Source organism: Anabrus simplex, chromosome 3, assembly GCF_040414725.1.
Source record: "Anabrus simplex isolate iqAnaSimp1 chromosome 3, ASM4041472v1, whole genome shotgun sequence".
In the NCBI taxonomy this organism is placed as follows: Eukaryota; Metazoa; Arthropoda; class Insecta; order Orthoptera; family Tettigoniidae; genus Anabrus; species Anabrus simplex.
In genome coordinates, this window is record NC_090267.1 from 331,017,556 (window position 1) to 331,040,057 (window position 22,502).

Consider the following 22,502-nt stretch of genomic DNA (forward strand, 5'->3'; position numbering starts at 1 on the left):
TTTCCTTCTTACTCTGGATACCACCGATGCAGAAAACCATTCTTTTTAAAATTCTGAGCAATGTACAGACAAAACTCTTACTTTATATATGTGACTCATTGCACGGATAGGGATCTAAAGTCAGATTTTTCATTTTAGAATATTGTGGTTCTAAAATTGGCATAAGTACTGAGCATTCTAAAATGGAGTTCATGCTCCTAGGCACAATACTTCCTTTTAAGGAAACTGTATTTTGATCGAAACACAAATACTGCTTTCACGAACTTTCTGACCAATTGTACAAAGTTTTCATGGCATCAAGTGGCGAATATTCAAATCACTGTGTAACTTAATTTGTTAAGAAGAATCACAGGTAGTGCAAGAAGTAAAAACATAGAAATGCAAATTTTATATCCCATACTCTTTTGTTTAGCTCTGTTGTAAAAGTTTCACTGCCAACTTTGGGTTCCTTTCCATGCAACGGGTCACATATATTGATTGTACATGAGAGTCTAGTGTTCTTAGATGTTTATTGTAATAACCCTCTACAACTTTATGTTAGTCCTAAATTTCCACAATAAGATATTGAATTTCAAATAATACTTATGTTTAAATTTTTAGGATGTTGACAAATTGGAAAAAATCATGTTTACATATGAATATACAGTAGACTATAAAAATAAACCTCACATAATGGAATATTACATGCATGTATCCATATATGCTGTTACCAAGCCCTTTGGTTCTATACCTACATCAGTCTTATCATTGTTATTGAAAATGCCATGAGCTAAATGTTTGGCAAAGAAAAAGAAATATTACATAATAATGTAACAATCAAAAATACTATGGATTTACTTATCATCTTCTGACTTCAGCCATATTTGAACGTATGATCTTGGGCACAGGAAGCTAACATGGTAACTGTCCGATCACCAGCATCATCTCGTTTCACTAGGTTTGTTTGTTTGTCCAACCCTTGTCCTGTTTCGCTATAGAGTCGGGTATGAGGTGAGATGAATCTGTCTTGGCAGGTTTTTATGACCATATGCCCCGTTGACCCCATCAGAGAAGTTAATGAGATAAAATGAATGATGTGATATATGATAGCTGGCATATAGCCATCTCCTGTCGAATAGCAACAAAGGGTCTGCTCAATGCTTAACATCCCCATCCGATGGACGAATCACCATCAACAGCGTCATATGCCCTCACTCCATATGAGTACTGCAGAGCTTTGGAATTTAATCCAGGCTTTTGGCACGCAATCTAGTGATTAGAAATTGTATACCACCTCCCCTACCCCATTGGCCAACATTCTGATGGTGACATTTATTTTGACCAACAGGATTTGAACTGGCTAGCCACAGTGTCAGACCGTTTAGACTTCAATGCCTTAACGATCATGGCCACCAGGCAGGCTAGCTCATTTCACTAGGTAAGTCATAATAATTCAAAATAAGTCATATATATGAAAAGAGACAGGAACATGAAAAGTAAAACATAATAGGATGAACACAGTATGGGAAGAGGGAGCAATAAAAATAGAAGACAAGGACAAACATGAAAACACAATGGGCTCTGTCTTCATCAATCCCAGGTCTCCTTCATTCACCTCTTCTTAGCTCCAGCGAGCTCATTTCTGCTTTGCAGCTTCATCAAAATGGTGGACATCAGTCTTGATGTGGGAAGTGTAGGATAAGAAGAAATATGGATAAACTGACGTTTGAACCCTGAATAGAATGGTAAAAGGCTAACTTTTTTCATCATTGTACCATGGAAAAGAGAAACCCTTTTGTACAATAATAATCAGAGCTACTTACATATGTCTTCTTGTTTTGACATAACACCGTCATACTTATCAAAATTTTGTTTGACTTTCTTGCTAATATTGTATTCCTTTTCTGACGGAATACCTGTCATTCGCAGGTCGAGAACTCTAAGCGTATAATTTTCATTCATCCCTAGTTCAAGAGCTTCTCCACCAACCTGAAAAGGTAATTTTATTTTATTACTGCTCATGAAAAAATTGAGGAGGGCAACATACATATGCAAGGATGCAAATATTACATACCATATTTACGCAAATAATACCCGCATATTTTTTAAAAAAAATTTAGGTACGAAATTCGGGTGCGGGTTTTATTTGCGTCAAGGTTGGTATTTTTTTTTCAAAATCAGCATTCCTAAACTTAGGGTGCGGGGATTATTCGGTGGCGGGGATTATTCGCATAAATACAGTATTCACTAGATTAGAATGATGCAAGTGTTTCAGTGTTATCTTCATCAGTTGAAGAGAAGAATCATCATGCACTAAACTCTAATTCAACCCTAAGCAATGAGGACATAATATTAGGATCATCATTTTCTCTCATTGAGATGAAGACAAGTTGATGAAAATGGAGGTTCCTCTCCGTTATACACTCTCAGAACTTGTCACTACTCAACCATTATGAACAAGGGAAGCTTTTGGACCTCCCAACGACAGTAGTCATGTAACTTTCTGGGGTGAGCAAGCAAGAGATCAAAGTAACTGGTGTGAAGTACGACATTTTACAATCATCCACAACACGTAAAACAAGGCTTATGAAAGTAGGGCACATAACTGTAATGTTTGAAGTCATGACATGCCAAACACCTGTACCTGTGAAATTTCATATACACACCTCATTTTTCACTGTCATAATGTGGTGTTAGAAGGCAGCGATACAAATAAAGTTGCATCTCACACCAGGAGCAAATAATGATGATACTGGAATCGGAGTCAGGAGTGCTGCATGTGTCAAGAACAGCAAAACCGATGCCCACCACATTATGGTATAGAAGTGTTGTGCCCTGCTATACATATTCAGATGCCTTCCATGCATCGCAAAGCATAAGCTGGTGCTGTGGTATGCTCAACTGAGTGTATATAAAAGAACTCGAAAATGATGATCCATTATTATCTAGTCTTCTCATCGTGACATATTTACTCTTCCATACGCTGCACAAACAGTCTGTACTAGCAAAAGAAATAGATGTCAAGAGGTTTTCAGGTGGCATGATTTTTGTGTGCAAATTCTTTTTGGTCAAAACTCTTGTGACGATTTGATCAGATCATGAATCCAGCAACAGAATCAATACTCTCTCTATGTCCGGTCCCAATATTTAACACATCCCGAACAGTATGAAAGCTGTTGACATTTTACCATTGGTGCTGCTGCAGTTATATTCTACATTGGTATGTGTTACATTGTAGTGTGTGAGAAACAATGTTGCCAAATTTACCACCTGCTTCCTGAAAGCAGATGTAAGAAGCAAGTTGTTCTGACATGGAAATAAGCATGTGAATGGTGTAGGAGTGCAACACTTTGACCAGCAGCTTCAGTCGTCTTTTCCCAGGTCATTGATAGTTTCCCATTTGATGTGAATTCATACTGAAATTGAGTTTGGTCTGTACTGAATACCATGTCAGCATCAATTGCATTAACACATTGCAGACTGGGTGCTCATCACACAGCTCAACCCCTGTAGCTGGCCATTTTCTGTCTAACTTATTGCTACAGTGCATGCACATAAACAAATAAGTCTAGCTTCACTAAACTTGTACTGATTATGGTGAAATTTACTGGAGACCTTTGGTAAGAGTCCTAATAATGTTTTCTTGTGTGATATCTGCTCAAATCTCATTGTTTTGGAGTATATAGCTGTTTCAATTAGGAGATCAGTTGACCAGTAGTCTTTCCAATATGACTTTTGTTTTATTTTACCTGATCCATCAATATAAACAAGCTACTAGTTACATCAGTTCACTTCAAGTTCTTAGGGGATATTTTGTGTGATGAAGTAGTTTACTGATGATACAAGTTTGTCTGTTCGGCAACAAGTTCACAGAAATCATCATAAAAAATGTCAATGTTTTGAGGTTCATCAAGTTTTACTGTTATGTCAGGAACTCCTGGGAAATCCTCTACACTTGGTGAACTATTATTTTCTAGCCATTCATCAGAAGAAACAGATGTATCACGATATCACTTTCAGCCTCGTTCTCAACCACCACTACCTCACGTTGTTTTGGAGGGCGTTCATCAGAGACACTTTCGCCAGAATAGCTTGTGATCGCCAAAATCATTGGAGCAATCCGAATACTTATCTGCATACAATTAATTAAAAATCTCGTCTGCATCTAAGCTCATGTTCAGTCTGGGAAGTGCCACCTTACCCACCACATGGCTCCTTCAACGATGTAAACATGAGCTCCGAAAACTAAGCAAATGAATCATCAAACAGAAGAAGAATGTAAAGCAAAGCTAGCATGGAATAAACAAAAGCTTCAACATCGAGATTCTGGTGACCTTGACCACCAGCTAGTGTCAGAAGTTTTGACAGATGTCACCAAACGTACAAGTCTCGTGAAGACGAGTTAACTTGTCTCCTGTCCGCAATGCTCGGCCAGCCAAACATGAGTAAACTCGTCTCCCATCTGCAATGTGTTAACAGAAATGAAGGCCATAATCTTGTGTACAATCTACAATGCCTGGGTCTTCATGCTGGTGTTGGGAGTAACATCTCACTTAGTAATAAACCTTGGGTTCTACCGGACGAGTTGGCCATGCGGTTACAGCTTGTGAGCTTGCATCTGGGAGATAGTGGGTTCAAATCCCACTGTCGGTAGCCTTGAAGATGGTTTTCCGTGGTTTCCCATTTTCACACCAGGCAAATGCTGTGGCTGTACCTTAATTAAGGCCACGGCCGCTTCCTTCCAACTCCTAGGCCTTTCCTATCCCATCGTCGCCGTAAGACCTGTGTGTCGATGCGACGTAAAATCACTAGCAAAAAAAAAAAAAAAAAAAAAGCTTAGGATCTTGCATAATTTTATTTTATAGCAGCATTTGAATTGGTGCAGGAAATACTTGCTAGCTTTAAATTATTTTTGCTATTTGCTTTACGTCGCACCGACACAGATATGTCTTATGGCGACGATGGGAGAGGAACGCCTAGGAATAGGAAGGAAGCGGCCGTGGCTTTAATTAAGGTACAGCCCCGGCATTTGCCTGGTGTGAAAATGGGAAACCACGGAAACCATCTTCAGGGCTGCCGACAGTGGGGCTCGAACCCACTATCTCCCGATTACTGGATACTGGCCGCACTTAAGCGACTGCAGCTATCGAGCTCGGTGCTAGCTTTAAAATTGGGAATGTCCAGCAAGATAGCTGCTTCTTTTGCCCACTTCTTTAAATGGCAGTAGTGAATTGCATCTCTTATGTCATGTGTGTGCCTTTGCTGGCAAGATGTAGTGTTTACAGTGCACTATGTCTTCTGGTATGGGCTATATTAAATTTGTTACTTTCATTGACCTGTCTCAGTCTCATCCTTGGCTTTTGTAACCTGGATTAATTTTTGCGGCCAAAAGATGCATAAAATGTGAACGTCGAAGTAATAATAATAATAAAAGATAATCATCACCATCGTCCTGATACCAGCAATACGGTATTAACGGTATCGCGCAAGTTATCAAAACACAACGGAAGCAAGGATAAGGTTGGCTACATACATTAAAAATAAAATTGTAAATAACATAAAAGATGCGGATTAGGATACTTAAAAACTTAAGGTTCTAAATGACAATTAGATATAGGAATAGTGTGGAAAGCGGACTTGGACCCTATGAGGCTGTAAGATCGTAGGATGTTGTAAGGAAAAGAACGTACTAGCCCATACCCTTCGCATAAAATCTAATTAGAGAAACCAAGAAAAGAAAGAAACGTATAGAAAACAGATCGTGAAAAAGGAACAGAAATACAACTGCAACTTGAATCTCGAACCATAAACCAGATAGGATATAACAGACAATCTTCTGGATGGTCCATCATAGGACGACTACAAACTTTTCTCATAATTTCTTTATACAGAGCTACTGGAGACAACCTGACGGAAAATTAACCCATTACAACATTAAGGTTAAAAGAAATTTTAAAACAGGAAAACCTCCAAACAAAAGGTGGCCTCGTGTGACACAGAGGCATAAATGAAGTTGCCCAAACTAAGATCCGAGGTGATTTCCTGGCAGTATAAGAACATTTATATTTCGCGAAATTTAAGAAGGCCAAAATACACGAAAGTTAAATTTAGTAAGAGGAAAAAAAACAAAACAAAAAATCACATGTTACAAAATATTAAGATAACTAAACATGCTTACCTTAGGGTAGGTTGGCCCCGTAGGTCCGGACCACGCACACCACGCGTCCGACCACTTCAAAGATTGAAAACGAAAAGCCCCAAGAAAACGGAAGTACACGCGTACCTCACATCATACCGGAAATCATTTGATATCAAACCGCCAATCGGAAAACACCTCCATGTAAAACCAATTACAACACTTCTAATTACAACCAATTGCAAAAACCCTGACCTTATATGGGCATCAAGCAAACGACAAGCCATGAAGAAATTGCTGACGCAATAATTGAACCATCAATTTTTTACACGTGTCGGTATAGGGAGTTCATTTTTAAACTGGACCAAAATTTTAAAACATAAAATCAGCAAGACCAAATTATACAATCTTCAAGTTTTCTAGATATCACTGGAATAACTGAAACAATCAAATAAATGTCTTAAATCTCTTGAGGCATTTTTTTAAAAAGTTCTTTAACAGTCTTATCCAATAATCTTGTTCTTGGGATACACAAAACATAATACCACAATTTTTCTTCATATGTCCAAACAGTTTGTTTCTAAATAATTTTCTATCAAAATAATTTTCGGACAGTCTTTGCCAAGAAAGAAAAACAATTTCTCGAGATACACAAAACATTTTCACACAACCTTCTTCATTGAAACACCAAGTGACTACATTTTTTTTTAAACATAATTTTCAAATAAATTTTCACCGAGAAAACAAAATAAAATTACAATTTCTAGATGTATAGAAAACACTCTTGAGATCGCCGTCCAATAGTTCTATTCATCCAAAATAAAAACTTAAACGTTTTCTTGCAGCTCAGGTACCATGTCACCCACTACGGGTTACAGCTTTGACAAAATGAAAGTGACTGAGGTATGAGTGATACTAGTAATACCATTCCTTATGCAGCCAGTCCCTGTTATGAATGGTGTGAAAATATCGCTCATAGGGTCAGCTGGCGCATGCATTTCAGTGGGCTTGGCAGACTGATATGTAATAGCAACTGCTGGCTCGGTGAGGAAAGCAACGGGAAACTACCTCACTCCTCATTTCCCTAGTATGTCTCTTCAGTGACACCTAGGCTGTTTATGACAGCTGTTGGCAGAGCTGCAGAGGATCAAACCAGCCTTCGGGCTGAATACCCAACAAACAACAACATGTCATGTGCATTCTAGAATTTGCAGTACATACGCTCATGAATTCTAGCATTTCTGTGTTTTAACATCCCACCTCTCTCAAGTGCCCTTACCATTTTCCTTACTTTTCCCAGTGATGTCTTGAATTTTCAGGCAATTGCTACAATGGTTTTCGTTGCAATCTTGACACTGTCTTAAATATTTCCATCGTTTCTTCAGAAAATTGTTCATGGATACTTTTCCATTTCACTCTAGGGAGTGATGGTTCATAAGAACTGGAACCGGTTGCCACACTGTATGCTGGAATTTCTGGCATACCAGTTTCTTCAGATAAACTGTCCAACGCTTCATCATTATAACAACAGAATTTCTCTCCTTCCCACATGACAGTGCCATCATGGACATGTTGCTCCAGTAGGTTATACAATGCAATGCGCCCGTCAATGTATGTTGGAGTCATGTTGTCTGCTTGGTAATTCTGCATTACATCAGTTACCAGAAGTGTATCATTACTATAGCATCAGGGTTACAAGTGATTTTGCTACACATACAATAGTATACAGGTATTCTACATACAGTATTCAGTAACATAGGCACAGACCAATGCCACGAATCAGATTGCTGAAGCCACAGTCACTGATGTACACGAGGCTAGGATACCTGCCAGCATTCGCAGTATCACATAATGACATTATGACTGTCAGGTACAATGTTTTTGACATGACAGCAAACAATACAATTGCGTGCCCTCCTTTCATAAGTGTTGTTTGAGGGGTTGCAGGTGATTGCAAAATACTGCATTCACACCAGTTATTTTGGTTTCTTGCTTGTTCAGCTCAGAAAGTTTTATGACAATTATTGTCAGAAGGTTTGAAAGCTTCCTTTGTGAGTTACAGTCCACGTGTTGTCTCGTGCTGTTCTTAACACAAGTCCTTCAACTGTAATTTGAACCTTCCCCAACCTTTAATTTATATTTCTATAGTTTGTTTTGGCAGCCTTTTGTCTTTCATTCATTCATTCATTCATTCATTCATTCATTCATTCATTCATTCATTCATTCATTCATTCATTCATTCATTCATTCATTCATTCATTCATTCATTCATTCATTCATTCATTCATTCAATTTATATGAACTACCACCAATGAATTAATGAATAGTTGAATATTCTTCTTCCCCCAGTCAGAGATGATCAGCAACTGGGAAAAGACTATTAATTTATTGTAATCATTACTAATACATTCAGTTAGTTCTTTAAAGTATGAAATACTAAATATATTCTAAATAAAATGTAAGTAAAATGTATTTTCCAAGATCAACCATGCATCAGAAGAGCCTCATGTCTTCATTTTTGCTTCTTTCCTAAAAACAATATAAAATGGTTACGGCGCGCTTTCTTTCTGCATTTCTTGATTAGTTGTTTATCTTATGTTGTGTACGTCAGAGAATGGCAAGAAAAATTAGTGTGTTGAAGATCTTATGGGTAGACAGTGCCATCAACCATGTTGCAAACCATGCCAAGTCCTAACCTTCAAATTGTACGCCAACAGCCTTTTTCATGCACCTCTTCCAAAATGCAAATACAGCTTGATAAAACTGATCATACATCGCAAGATAGAATGGAAACATGGTTGTGAGCAGAGAAGATTATCCTGGGCACAGCAGCAGTGGTTTGACATGCACGATACAGCAATCCTGATACGAGAAATGTGAATTTCCTCATACTCAGCATACAATACACCAGCGGTCGTTTCTAACCCATCTAGCAACCTTCTTTAACAATATTAATAAGAAGCAAGAGATTCATGAAGTAAATGTATATTCCAGAGGAGTATAAATACTGTAATTTAAGAATAAATTAATGTGAAATGAACTACAATGACTTGGCTATAGACATGGACATTCTTGAAGATTTTGATTTGGACCCTTGTTATTCACTTGTTATTTAAATGTACCCTACCTATCTTGTTACTCATTTGTTATGCTTGTTATATTTTATTATTAAAGTTTAAGTTCATTAATTCATCTGTTGACAGTGCAAGTGACAAATGCTCAATGCAGCTGTAACTTGTTCTTTGAGGATATATAAATAAAAGTCCATGTACTGACATAGGATTTTTTGGCCAATTAGGTAATAACTGGAGTTGAAATTTGGATTTCTAGGACAATAAGCAACATTGACTAAATTGAGAGTAAGTCAAACCAAACTACACACTGGAAAATACCAGACAATGCCAGATATTTTCAAGAAATTTCTCCCTGCTACTGCCTTCCATTATCATTATCATCATCATTATCATTGTACAGTTCCAGTTTCCTTGATACTGTTAATGAGCCTCTTCCACTTCTTCCTGTCCATATGCAACTTGTCATTCAGAACATCATCCACTGTCCATCCTCTGGTAACTAGATCAACCTTGATCATGTCCATCCATTGGGTTTTAGGTCTTCCTGCAGGAATTTTCCCCTCCACCCGTCTTTCAAAATTTATTCTGCCTGTTCTTGTAGGCTCCATCCTCATCACATGACTTCCTTGCTGAACTCTGCTCTTGGTTTCAAGCCATGATGATCAACCTTCCCCAATTTGTACACAGTTAGTACAGTCTTTGTACAATATCTGAATTTTCCTTACCAGTCCTTCAGACACATTTCTTTTCCTCAGACACTCCCAGATTTTCTCTCTTATAACACTATCATAGGCCTTTTCTATATCCAGGAATACAATGACCAGATTCTTGCCTTTCTCCCAATACCTTTCCATCAGCATGCGGATGCTAGAAGTTAGATCCATTGTTGATCTGTTACTTCTGAATCCATATTGCTCCTCCTCTAACTGTGATTCAATGATGGTTCTCAAACTCCTTTCTATGATCTTCTCTAGAATTTTTAGCCCATGAGACAGCAGGGTTGTTCCTCTATAGTTGGTGGGTTTCCATCTCCTGCCTTTGTTAAGCATGGGAATTATAACACCCTTGCTCCAATCTGCAGGTATTTAGTTGTCTGTCCATATGGCATTTAGTACTCTGTGCAGCCACTGTATGCCCTGGATGCTTATTGCCTTTATCATGTCCGCATTCACTTCCTATGTACCTGAAGATTTTCCTTTAGGCCTAGATTTTAAGGCTGCTTCAGTTTCTGTCCAGATGATGGGAGGTTTCTCATTGTAGGCTTGGATTTCTGGTTCTGTTTTTTTTCTTTCTTGAACTGGTCTATTCAGTAGGTGGTCAAAATGGTTCTTCAGGACTTGTCTCATGTCACTTTCTGTCCTAACCCGATTTTCATTTTCACCTTCAAGTGCCTTTATGATATTCATTGGTTTCCTTTCACCTCTGATAACACTATACTGTAGTTTCTTATTGCCTTTGCAGCCCTCCTCCAGTTTCTGAGTGAATATCTTCTATGGCTTGGTCTTTACTCCTGTAACTGTTCTTTTAACGTCCAGTTTCTTGTTTTGGAATATTTGTTCAAGGTTTCTGATCTTTGCCTTGTCTCTAATAAGATCCAGTTCATTTTTCTTCTGATCCCTTTCTTTCTGCAAGATATTTCTTTCCCTGATTGCTGCTCTCACTCTTTCATTCAACCACGGTGTTGTTTTCATACTTGTCTCTCCACAAACTTTAGTTTCTTCCTTAACCAATGTGTCCCTTAGTCTGGTCCATTCTGCCTCTCCATTTTTCCTTTCATGACTTGGTAACAGGGTTTTTATTCAGTTCTGATACTCAGTTCTCTTATCTGTTTTCTGGAGTTCTCATACTTTGATTTTTGGCATTTTCCAGTTCTGTATTTTTGGCACACAGAAGTTTCTCAGGTCCGCTACTAACAGACGGTAGTCACTCTCAAGGCTCTCGCTGGGTATTATTCTGACATCTGTTACCATTCTGCTCCTTTCTTCATTTGAGATGACATAATCAATTACAGTCTTTTGTAGTCCATCCCAACTGTATTGCGTTATCTTATGGCTCTGTCTCTTCTTGAACCAAATGTTTTTCACCACCAACACATTCCTCATACAGAAGTTAAGGAGATGTTTACCTTCTATATTTCTTCCACCATATCCATGAGGTCCCAATACGTTCTTATAACCCATTGTATGTGTTCCAATCTGTGCATTCAGACCTCCTATAATGATTAATCTCTCTTTACTAATAACTTTTTCCAAATTATCAAGAAACTGGTTCTTAACCTTTTGACAACATCCAGTTTGAGGTGCATACACCTGTACCAAAGTTAGTTTTTCTTTTGCTAAATGCACAATCTTTATTATTCTCTCACTAACATACTGAATGTCAGTGACTCCTTCTAGATCTTTACTCATGATGAAAACAACACCATTCCTCATCTCTTTGTCATTTCCATGCCAATACAGTGTATACTGTTTTCTTATTTTCTTCATTCCTTTCCCTCTCCATGTGATTTCACTCAGCTCCAGTATCATTAATTTCCTCCTTTCCATGAGGTCCACTAGTTCTTCATATTTTCCTGTGAGACTGAGTAAGCTGATGGTCCCAATCCGTGTTAGTCTCCTCTGGGATTTTTGCATTTTTGCAAGACCCTGTCTATCATCAGGCCATAACCCATCATTCCTGACATGAGTCTGCTCATGCTGATGTCTTGAAAGCAACTACAAATAAGCTCTTTTACTGGCTTACTAGGCTTAACGTAATTAAGGACTTTCTTTCGGGGTTTACTCCCTTAGCTTTGAGGATCCCTCCTCATCCCACAAGGCAGTAGGTTCCATCTGTACTACTCCCAGAGGAATGGGTTGCCTCCTCCACCAGCTCCACCGTACTGAATCATATTCTCCACCTTTGCTGCCGTTGAGGTCTTCACTCATTACCCTGAGCTGGGACACTTTATCAGATGTTACACACCAGGCATTGTGCTCTGAGACTCACATAGGCAGGGGTGCCACTCCCTGAGCAAGGTTACATCTAAGAGGGTCATTACCTGTTACCTTGCCATCCACCTAGATATAAATCCTGCTGGTACTGACATTTGATTTTGTTTGAAGTGGTTCAAGGCTTCTGCAGCTAATTTGACTAATTTAGAATTACTGAATGGTGCGGTAGTTTTCACACCTGTCAGCACCGGCTTTATTGGCAATAGGTATAACAACTTCTGCCGAAAATTGGATGGGACTTCTCCTGTCTCATACATCTTGCACACTAAATGAAATAACCTTGCCATGCTGGTTTCTCCTAAGGCAGTCAGTAATTCAGAGGGAATATCATCAATTCCAGGTGCCTTGTTCCTATTTAGGTCACTCACAGCTCTGTCAAACTCTGACCTCAAAATTGGGTCTCCCATTTCATCAGCATCAACAGCCTCTTCATGTTCCAGAACCACATTATCTACATCTTTACCTTGATACAACTGTTGGATATGTTCCTGCCATCTTTCTGCTTTGTCTTCTTTCCCTAGAAGTGGCTTTCCATCTGAGCTCTTAATATTCATACACCTAGATTTCCTTTCTCCAAAGATTTCCTTGATTTTCCTGTATGCAGCATCTACCTTTCCCAGGACCATACAGCCTTCGACATCATTGCACTTCTCCTTCAGCCATTCTTCCTTAGCTACCTTGCACTTTCTATCCACTTGATTCTTTAATCGCCTGTATTCTTTTCTGCCCTCTTCATTTCTAGCATTCTTGTATTTTCGTCGTTCATCAATCAGGTCTAGTATCTCCTGAGTTATCCACTGATTCTTAGTTGATCTTTTCTTCCTTCCTAACATTTCTTCAGCAGCCCTACTGACTTCATTTTTCATGACTCTCCACTCTTCCTCTATAGTGTTTCCTTCAGCCTTTTCATTTAGTCCTTGTGCAACATGTTCCTTGAAACAATCCCTCACACTCTTTTCTTTCAACTTGTCTAGATCCCATCTTTTTGCATTCTTTCCTTTCTTCAATTTCTTCAACTTCAGATGGCATTTCATGACCAACAAGTTGTGGTCAGAGTCCACGTCTGCTCCTGGGAGAGTTTTGCAATCCAACACCTGGTTTCTGAATCTCTGCCTAATCATAATGAAGTCTATTTGATACCTTCCAGTGTCTCCAGGTCTCGTCCACGTATACAGCCATCGTTTGTGGTGTTTGAACCAAGTATTGGCAAGGACTAAATTATGATCAGTGCAGAATTCAACCAGCCGACTTCCTCTTTCGTTCCTTTGTCCCAATCCAAATTCGCCTACTGTACTACCTTCTCTTCCTTGGCCTACCACTGCATTCCAGTCTCCCATCACAATTGGATTCTCGTCACCTTTTATGCAAGTGAAAAAATGTCATCTGCTATATATTTCTACAAAACCCTACAACTTATTTACTTTATAATTCTGTGATGACAATGCAAAGTGGCTCACCTCTCCAAGATGGTTGTTACTCAGGTCCAGGTAGTGAAGGGTTGAACTTTGCTGAAGTAATTGGCCAATCTTGATGATGCCTTTTTCTTCGATACCGCAACCAGCTAGGTTCAGATCTTGGGGTCTGTTGCTGTGTGCTATACCAGAACATAAGTCTTCAACACCTTCATCTCTTATCAAGTTGAGCCTCAAGTTCAAATACTCAAGTGGACATCCCTCTGGCTGCTGAAGAGCATAGGCTATTCCAGAGACACCTTTTGGACCTACAGAGATAATCAGATGGAAAGTACAGTAGATCCCCTTTTTAATGAATCTCAGGGGGATTTGATATTTCTTCCTTAAAGTGAGTTTTTCTATAAAGAGGATTTAAAAGAAATATGCTATATATCACAAGAAATAATAATACATTTATATTTTTAACTAACGTTATGTCAAGAAATAATAAATGAACATATTAATACTAAAAACTCAAATTAACACAAGAATAACAGAAAATATTTACAAAACAGCAGACAACAAATTCCTTAGTGGACTATTGGGAGCACAACCTGCAGCAAGGAAAAGAGAAATAGGTATTACTGACTTGCTGTTTTAAATTGAAGGAACGGAGACCTAACAAGATTTTAACGAGATTTGAGAAAAATAGAGCATGAGAACCATGAGAATAAGCATATTAACCTTCACTTTCTGAAATAGTGCAGTACAGTAGTTTGCTTCATCTTGCGCAGATGTCACAGGGAAAGAAGTTTTCTCTCAATTTGGTTGAAACTGTTGATGAGATCTTCATCAATGCTAAACGAGGAGAAGTACCAGCAGACAATATCCTTCCACTGCTGCCCCAAATGTTGGTTCTGCTGGATCCTCTTCTTCTTCCTCTTCAGTATTTTGTCTTTTTGCTTCATCACAAAGGTCTCCAACATCCATCTGTGGTGCTGAGGTTAGGATATCATCATCACAAGTAACAAATTCTTTGAATGTTGTGGTACTCGAGTCCTTTGATACAACCCCCCAATCTTCCCTAATGTCATCAGTAGTGTCATCTTCATTAATTATCATCATCATCATCATCATCATCATCATCATCATCATCATCATTTTACAGTTCCAGTTTCCCAGGTACTGTTGGCGAGCTTCTTCCATTCTGTCTTATTGAGATACGTTCTGTCATTAATGACATCCTCCAGTGTCCTTCCCCGATCTGCAATATCCATCTTTACGATGTCCATCCAGTGGGTTCTTGGTCTTCCCACCATCCGTTTCCCTGCCACATGTCTCTCCAAGTTAACATATGCTGTCCTTGTTGGCTCCAAGCTCATTACATTCCCAAACCATCTCAGTCTGGACATTTTGAGCCGATCAAACAATGATGCTTCAATCGTAGCTTCCTTCCTAACTACATCATTCCTTAACTTGTTCAGTTTGAATTTTTGAATTGTGGATCTAAGAAACTTCATCTCGGATGCCTGCAACCTTGAGTCTTTCTTAGTGAGGGTGCAAGTTTCAATACCGTAGGTTAAGATTGGTACGAAATACTGATTGAACATGACCAGCTTTGATTTTGTTGGTACTTTGGCATCCCAGAGGAGTGTTCGTACTTACTGGTAAAAGTGAGAGCTCCTGCACTCTATTTGCCACTTCCTTTGTGGCTAGTGTATCTCGAGATATTACACTGTTGAGGTATGTAAAGCTTTAAACACTTTCTAGTGGATGGTTTCTTAGCATGATGTTCGCTGGTCGTCCCTCTCTGTTTATTGCCATCACTACTGTTTTGAGTTCGCTTATCTTGAGATTGAACTCCTGGAACTTAACCTTCCATTCATTGGGTCTTGAGTGTACTTCTTCCTCAGTTTCTCCCCCAGATCATAACATCATCAGCAAAGGCCATTGCATTTAGTTCACCAGAGGTTTTCTTGATGTTTATCATTATGTCATCCATGATGGTAATAAACAATAATGGGGTAGTGCACTGCCTTCCTGGACTCCATATGTATTATGTCGGTTGATTTTGTGCTCTTAAACAGTGGTATAGGTTCTTGAGAATTTTCTATTTGACTGGAGGATGTCTTCATGTATGCTTATAATAAAAACACGTCATTGAATGATCCAATAGTGTGGACAAAGACAATATGTGGCTGGTAAATGCAGCACGGGTGAAGTTTAAGAAAGCTGAGATTGTTATCAGTGGAATACTGTGTAGGAGAGATACTGACTGGAGGGTGATTGGGGATTTAAATGAGACTATGGAGTGGGTATGTGGGAAGCTGGGAGTGAAATTACTAGACCCTAATGGGTGGGTAGGAGATAGGCCTTCATTTAAACCGCAGTGGTACGTATAAGTTAGGAAATTTGTTTAGAAGGGTAATAGGGAGGTACATTCAGGGAAACGGAGTTGTCTAGGGAGCGGTGATGAGGGTACAGAGATCTGGAAGTCAAGTAGGGATGACATAAAAATGTTAAAGTTGAACTGTAGAAGTATTGTAAAGAAAGGAATAGAATTAAGTAACTTAATAGATATATATTTACCAGATACTGTAATAGGAGTTGAATCATGGCTGAGAAATGATATAATGGATGCAGAAATTTTCTCATGGAACTGGAGTGTGTATCGTAGAGATAGGATACGAATGGTGGGAGAGGGAGTATTCATTCTGGTGAAAGAAGAATTTGTAAGCTATGAAAAAGTTAAAGATGAGAAACATGAAATTCTAGGTGTAAAGCTCATTTCTACAGATAATAGACAACTTGATGTCTTTGGAGTGTACAGACCAGGAAAGGGTAGCACTGACATGGATTCAGAATTATTTGATAAGATAATCAGCTATGTGGGAAACGACATGGAAAGGAATGTGATTGTAGCAGGAGATCTGAATTTACCAACTGTCAATTGGGAAGGAAATGTAAACGACAGAAAGCATGACCAACAAATGACAAATAAGCTAATATGGGAAGGACAGCTGATTCAGAAAGTGATGGAACCAACTAGAGGGAAAAATATCCTGGACAAGGTGCTGATAAAACCAGATGAGCTCTATAGAGAAACCGTAGTAATAGATGGTATTAGTGATCACAAAGCTGTTTTTATCATAGTTAAAAATAAATGTGATAGAAAGGAAGGTTTTAAAAGTAGGACTATTAGGCAGTACCATATGGCTGATAAAGCAGGCATGAGGCAGTTTTATGATTGGTGGAAAAAAGTAAATAAGAATACAGACTCTGGGATGGGTTTAAAGAAATTATTGAGGAATGTGAAAACAGGTTTGTACTTTTAAAGGTGGTAAGGAATGATAAAGACCCACCTTATTATAATAGAGAAATAAAGAAACTACAAAGGAGGTGCAGATTGGAAAGAAATAGAGTTAGAAATGGCTGTTGAAGTAAGGAGAAATTGAAGGAACTTACTAGGAAATTGAATCTAGCAAAGAAGTCAGCTAAGGATAACATGATGGCAAGCATAATTGGCAGTCATACAAATTATAGTGAAAAATGGAAGGGTATGTATAGGTACTTTAAGGCAGAAACAGGTTCCAAGAAGGACATTCCAGGAATAATTAATGAACAAGGAGAGTGTATATGTGAGGATCTTCAAAAGGCAGAAGTATTCAGTCAGCAGTATGTAAAGATTGTTGGTTACAAGGAAAATGTCCAGATAGAGGAGGTGACTAATGCTAAAGAAGTATTAAAATTTGCATATGTTAACAATGATATTTACAATAAGATACAAAAGTTGAAAACTAGAAAAGCGGCTGGAATTGATAAGATTTCTGGGGATATACTAAAGATAATGGGTTGGGATGTAATACCATATCTGAAGTACTTATTTGATTATTGTGTGGTTGAAGGAGCTATATCAAATGAATGGAGAGTTACTATAGTAGCCTCTGCGTATAAAGGAAGGGGTGATATACATAAAGCATTGGGAAGGCATTCTTTCTGATTACATTAGACATGTTTGCAAAATTAATAACTGTTTCTATAGAAGGCAATTCGGTTTTAAGAAAGGTTATTCCACTGAAGCTCAACTTGTAGGATCCCAGCAAGATATAGCAGATTTTGGATTCTGGAGGTCAAATGGACTGTATCACGATTGACCTGTCTAAAGCATTTGATAGGCTGGATCATGGGAGACTACTGACAAAAATAAGTGAAATTGGACTAGACAAAAGAGTGATTGAATGGGTTGCTATATTTCTAGAAAATAGAAGAAAGAGAATTAGATTAGGCGAAGCTTTATCTGACCCTGTAATAATTAAGAGGGGAATTCCTCAAGGCAGTATTATTGGACCTTTATGTTTTCTTATATATATAAATAATTTGAGTAAAGGAGTGGAATCAGAGGAAAGGCTTTTTGTGGATGATATTATTCTCTATAGAGTAATAAATAAGTTACAAGATTGTGAGCAACTGCAAAATGACCTCAATAATGTTGTGAGATGGACAGTAGGCAATGGTATGATGATAAACGAGGTTAAAAGTCAGGTTGTGAGTTTCACAAATAGGAAAAGTCCTCTGAGTTTTAATTACTGCGTTGATGGGGTGAAAGTTCCTTTTGGGGATCATTGTAAGTATCTGGGTGTTAATACAGGGTCTTTATTTATGATTGGAACGTACTTTATCGCTCGAACTTGGCCACCGATGACAGGCTGCTGATGGCCGCTGGCACGCGCGGTTTCCAGCACTTCTGCAGTTGTTGAGCGTTGAGCTCTGAGATAGTAGGGTGTTCAATGAAGCTACTGCGTACTGTATGTTGTATTGTATAGCATTTTATTGTGATTGTGTATAGTGCTGTAATGTATGTGAAATATTCGTTATGTGAACATGTATATCTGCACAATACTTACATTAAGTGCAGAAAATCATGTGCTAAGACAAGACAAAAGTTTTGAGCACAATTTCCAGGGAGACCTATTCCTATCAATCGGACAATAAAACAACTGGCCAAGAGATTCAAACCTACAGGTTCAGTAAACAATAAAAATAGATGTAAAGGTCGTTATCTCCTTACTGAAGCGTGTTTGGTACGAGGATCATAAGTAAAAACCTGTGGCCCCCTCGTAGCCTAGATTTAATGGCATGTGATTTTTATTTGTGGGGAATGTTAAAAAATGTCGTTTATGGGAACAACCCTTGCACACTAGATGAACTTAAAGACAATATAAGAATTGCAACTGCATCCATCAGTGCTGAAGAACTTGGTAGAATAACTGAAAACTTCATTAGGAGATGCCAATTATTTTGGCAGCGCATGGGGAACATTTTCAGTATAAACTGTAAAAATGGTGAGTAAAATGCATGATAAACGCATGATAATGCATGAATGATTTTTGAGCATAAACTGTAAACATGGTGAGTAAAATGCATTATAATGATATTGAGCACTGTATTCTGCGTATACGCACGCACGGTAGCCAGCAACTGAACCGTCACTGGCGGCCAAGGTCGAGCGAGAAAGTTCCTTCGAAGCATAAATAAAGACCCTGTATAAGGAAAGATCTTCATTGGGGAAATCACATAAATGGAATTGTAAATAAAGGATACAGATCTCTGCACATGGTTATGAGGGTGTTTAGGGGTTGTAGCAAGGATGTAAAGGAGAGGGCTTATAAGTCTCTGGTAAGACCCCAACTAGAGTATGGTTCCAGTATATGGGATCCTCACCAGGAATACTTGATTCAAGAACTGGAAAAAATCCAAAGAAAAGCAGCTCGATTTGTTCTGGGTGATTTCTGACAAAAGAGTAGCATTTCAAAAATATTGCAAAAAAATATTGGGCTGGGAAGAACTGAGAGAAAGAAGACGAGCTGCTCGACTGAATGGTATGTTACAAGTGAGTCGTCAATAACTTTTAGCTCATAACATACCAAGTTACCCTCACTACCGTCAAATGATTTTACTTCTGATCCAACATTCAACACGTTAGCTACATTCTACTGTCACATTGCCTTTTCGACCAGCTTGTCAACAAATCCATATTCTCAACAACGTCATAACATCATATCAAATGAGATGGTCCATAGAGGTCCAATATAAACATTGTATATTAACCTTCAATGACAACCTCGTACTTCTGCATCAAAGTGAACCACAACATCACCATATGCTATTGACTTTTGAAATTTAACTTACTTAAACAAATTATCACAGGTCACTTGACCATCTCTGAACTTTATTTTATTCAACAATATGTTTTAAAAACACGATTCCGATCGTCATTCTCATTATTGTTTAGTTCCAACTGCTAGTCGGTCAACATCATTTTACGGCAATTTTGCTGCTAGTCTATAACAAACTGTTGTTTTATTCATTTTACTCATATTAATAGTCTTTCAATGTTACTATTGTAAATACTTTCCCCAATTATAAACTTCTCACTCATAGCATTGTCTTTAAAACCAATATTGTACTAGTCTTTTACTATATGTTAATTTTCTTTCAAGTCTCTTGCAGGCATTTTTTAAATCAGTTTTATCTTATTTACGTGTAAATCAGGTTCGTGATTTTATTTCAAGGTTAAACCCATGGCTAATGATGCGTATATGTAAGGCAAAACATGTCCCATTTTTATTAACATGTCAATGTAATTCAACAAAGACAAGATTTATTGTATTGATTAGGTGGACAAATTAATAAATTAACTTATTGTTATTATTTCAATGAGTGGTATGTTCCGAGCTGTCAGGAGAGAAATGGCGTGGAATGACATTAGTAGATGAATAAGTTTGAGTGACGTCTTTAAAAGTAGGAAAGATCACAATATGAAGATAAAGTTGGAATACAAGAGGACAAATTCGGGCAAATATTCATTTATAGGAAGGGGAGTTAGGGATTGGAATAACTTACCAAGGGAGATGTTCAATAAATTTCCAATGTCATTGAAATCATTTAAGAAAAGGCTAGGAAAACACTAGATAGAGAATCTGCCACCTGGGCGACTGCCCTAAATGCAGATCAGTATTGATTGATTATTGATTGATTGATTGGGCTATAAACAAAATATTGTTCTTAAAAGTTTGAAGCAGATGATGAAGTCTTGGTTTTATGGATTTGATTGATTTTGGATTTTTGGTGGTAACTCCTTCCTTGTCTATATTTGTGTACCGGTGCTATGGTTATTGCTGCTGTTGTGATTGGGTGACGTTCTGTTTGAGGGTTCGCTGCATACTTGTCCATATACGTGTAATCAGTCAATACGGACATGAAACTCATAAATAACGATATTCTTTGTTTGCATCCGAGGCTTGTATAAGTGTTGAAACCGATTGCAGTTACTCTCCAACTGACTTGCTAGGCCTATTGTTAGAGAAGATTTTCTGTCAGTGTTATCTCTCTTAGCCTTTAGCAGTCCCCTGCCACATCTGCAAGGCAGCAGCTTCCAGTTGAATTTATGTGTCATTTCCTACACAATGGCTTCAACAAGCCCCCAAAGGGTGAACTCCTCTGCCCATAGCCATTGGTTCTCCCATAGTTTGTCAGGTTTGGTAACAGCACCCAATCCTCAGCCAGACAGTCGCAGACTGTCACTGTGGTAGCAGGATGTACCTGACCTGACACATCTTCATTAAAAACTTCTGAAATGGCACCAAAACCAGCATGACCAAAGCAGTTTTGATAGTGTCTGTTGTGACTAGTTGCCATGCTGCTACAAACATATGCATGACTTGGAGTATATTCAGTTTAATTTTCTCTTTTTTTTGAAAAGAAATTATGAAGAGGAACAGCCATAAGATCAGCCGGTATAGTTAGGATGGCCAGTATGGAACACTCATTGATTTTGTAATAACAGACTGAGAATGGGGAAGATTCGTCATGAATACCAAGGTAAACCCCACTGAAAGTATGAAAGGTGATCATAGAATGGAATGGAATTAAAACAATGCTAGCCCCGCGGTGTAGGGGTACCACGCCTGCCTCTTACCTGGAGGCCCCGGGTTAGGATTCCCGGCCAGGTCAGGTTTTTTTACCTGCATCTGAGGGCTGGTTCGGGGTCCACTCAACCCACGTGATTACAATTGAGGAGCTATCTGACAGTGAGATGGTGGCCCCGGTCAAGAAAGCCAAGAATAATGGCTGAGAGGATCCGTTGTGCTGACCACACGACACATCGTAATCTGCAGGCCTTCAGGCTGAGCAGCGGTCGCTTGGTAAGCCATGGTCCTTCGGGGCTGTTGCGCCATGGGGTTTGGTTTGGTTTTGGGAATTGGAGGAGGATAAAAGAATGGCATTCCAAAATTGGATAAAAAAGGAAGTTGCCTAGCATGAAAATACGAAGTGCAGAAGAAGAGTGGGAAAATTTAAGACAGACATTTGTGGAAGCAGCAACTGAGGCATGAGGGAAAACAAAAGCAAAGGTTAAGGGAAAGGAGACACAGTGGTGGACAGACAAAATAAAAAAAAGAAATACAAGAAAGGAACAAGGTGAAGAAAGAAATGGATAAGGAAAAGCAAAAACGTATCAGAGGGATAAGAATAAGGTAGAAATGTTACATGTGGAATACAAAAAATTGAAACTACAAGTAAAGAGGAGTATCAAGGAAGAAAAGGAGAAATGTTGGGGAGAGTTTACCAACAAAATTGAGCAAGATAGTCGAGAAAATCAGAAACTATTATACAAAGTAATAAAATCAATAGAATAAATCAAGGAAAAATCAAGGCAGTAGAGAGAGAAGATGGATCCATAGTACATGACGAAAAGGGTCTTCAGAAGGTGATGGCAAAGTATTTTGAAAAGCTTTATAATGAGAATGATTGCTCGGAGGAAGAAGGAGATAAGAAAATGGAAATAATAAATGGGGAAAAAGAAGAGAACCCGATAACATGGTTGGAACTTGAAAGGGCAGTGCAAGCAATGACCAAAGGTAAAGCAAGT

The 22,502-nt window shown here is 38.4% G+C and overlaps 1 protein-coding gene across 2 annotated transcripts in view; it reads right to left on the reverse strand.

Annotated features, from left to right (window-relative positions):
- The window catches only part of LOC136867293 (dynein regulatory complex subunit 5), a 115,005-nt gene that overhangs the window by 12,733 nt on the left and 79,770 nt on the right, over positions 1-22,502 (reverse strand). For both annotated transcript variants that reach the window (XR_010859653.2, XM_067144444.2), the window contains exons 7-8: positions 13,640-13,902; positions 1,803-1,968 (exon numbers count right to left, since the gene is read on the reverse strand). Coding sequence is in view for 1 of the 2 variants with exons in the window: in XM_067144444.2 (XP_067000545.1) it covers positions 1,803-1,968; positions 13,640-13,902 (429 nt within the window). In the remaining variant the exon portion in view is untranslated. The remainder of the gene's footprint in view (positions 1-1,802; positions 1,969-13,639; positions 13,903-22,502) is intronic.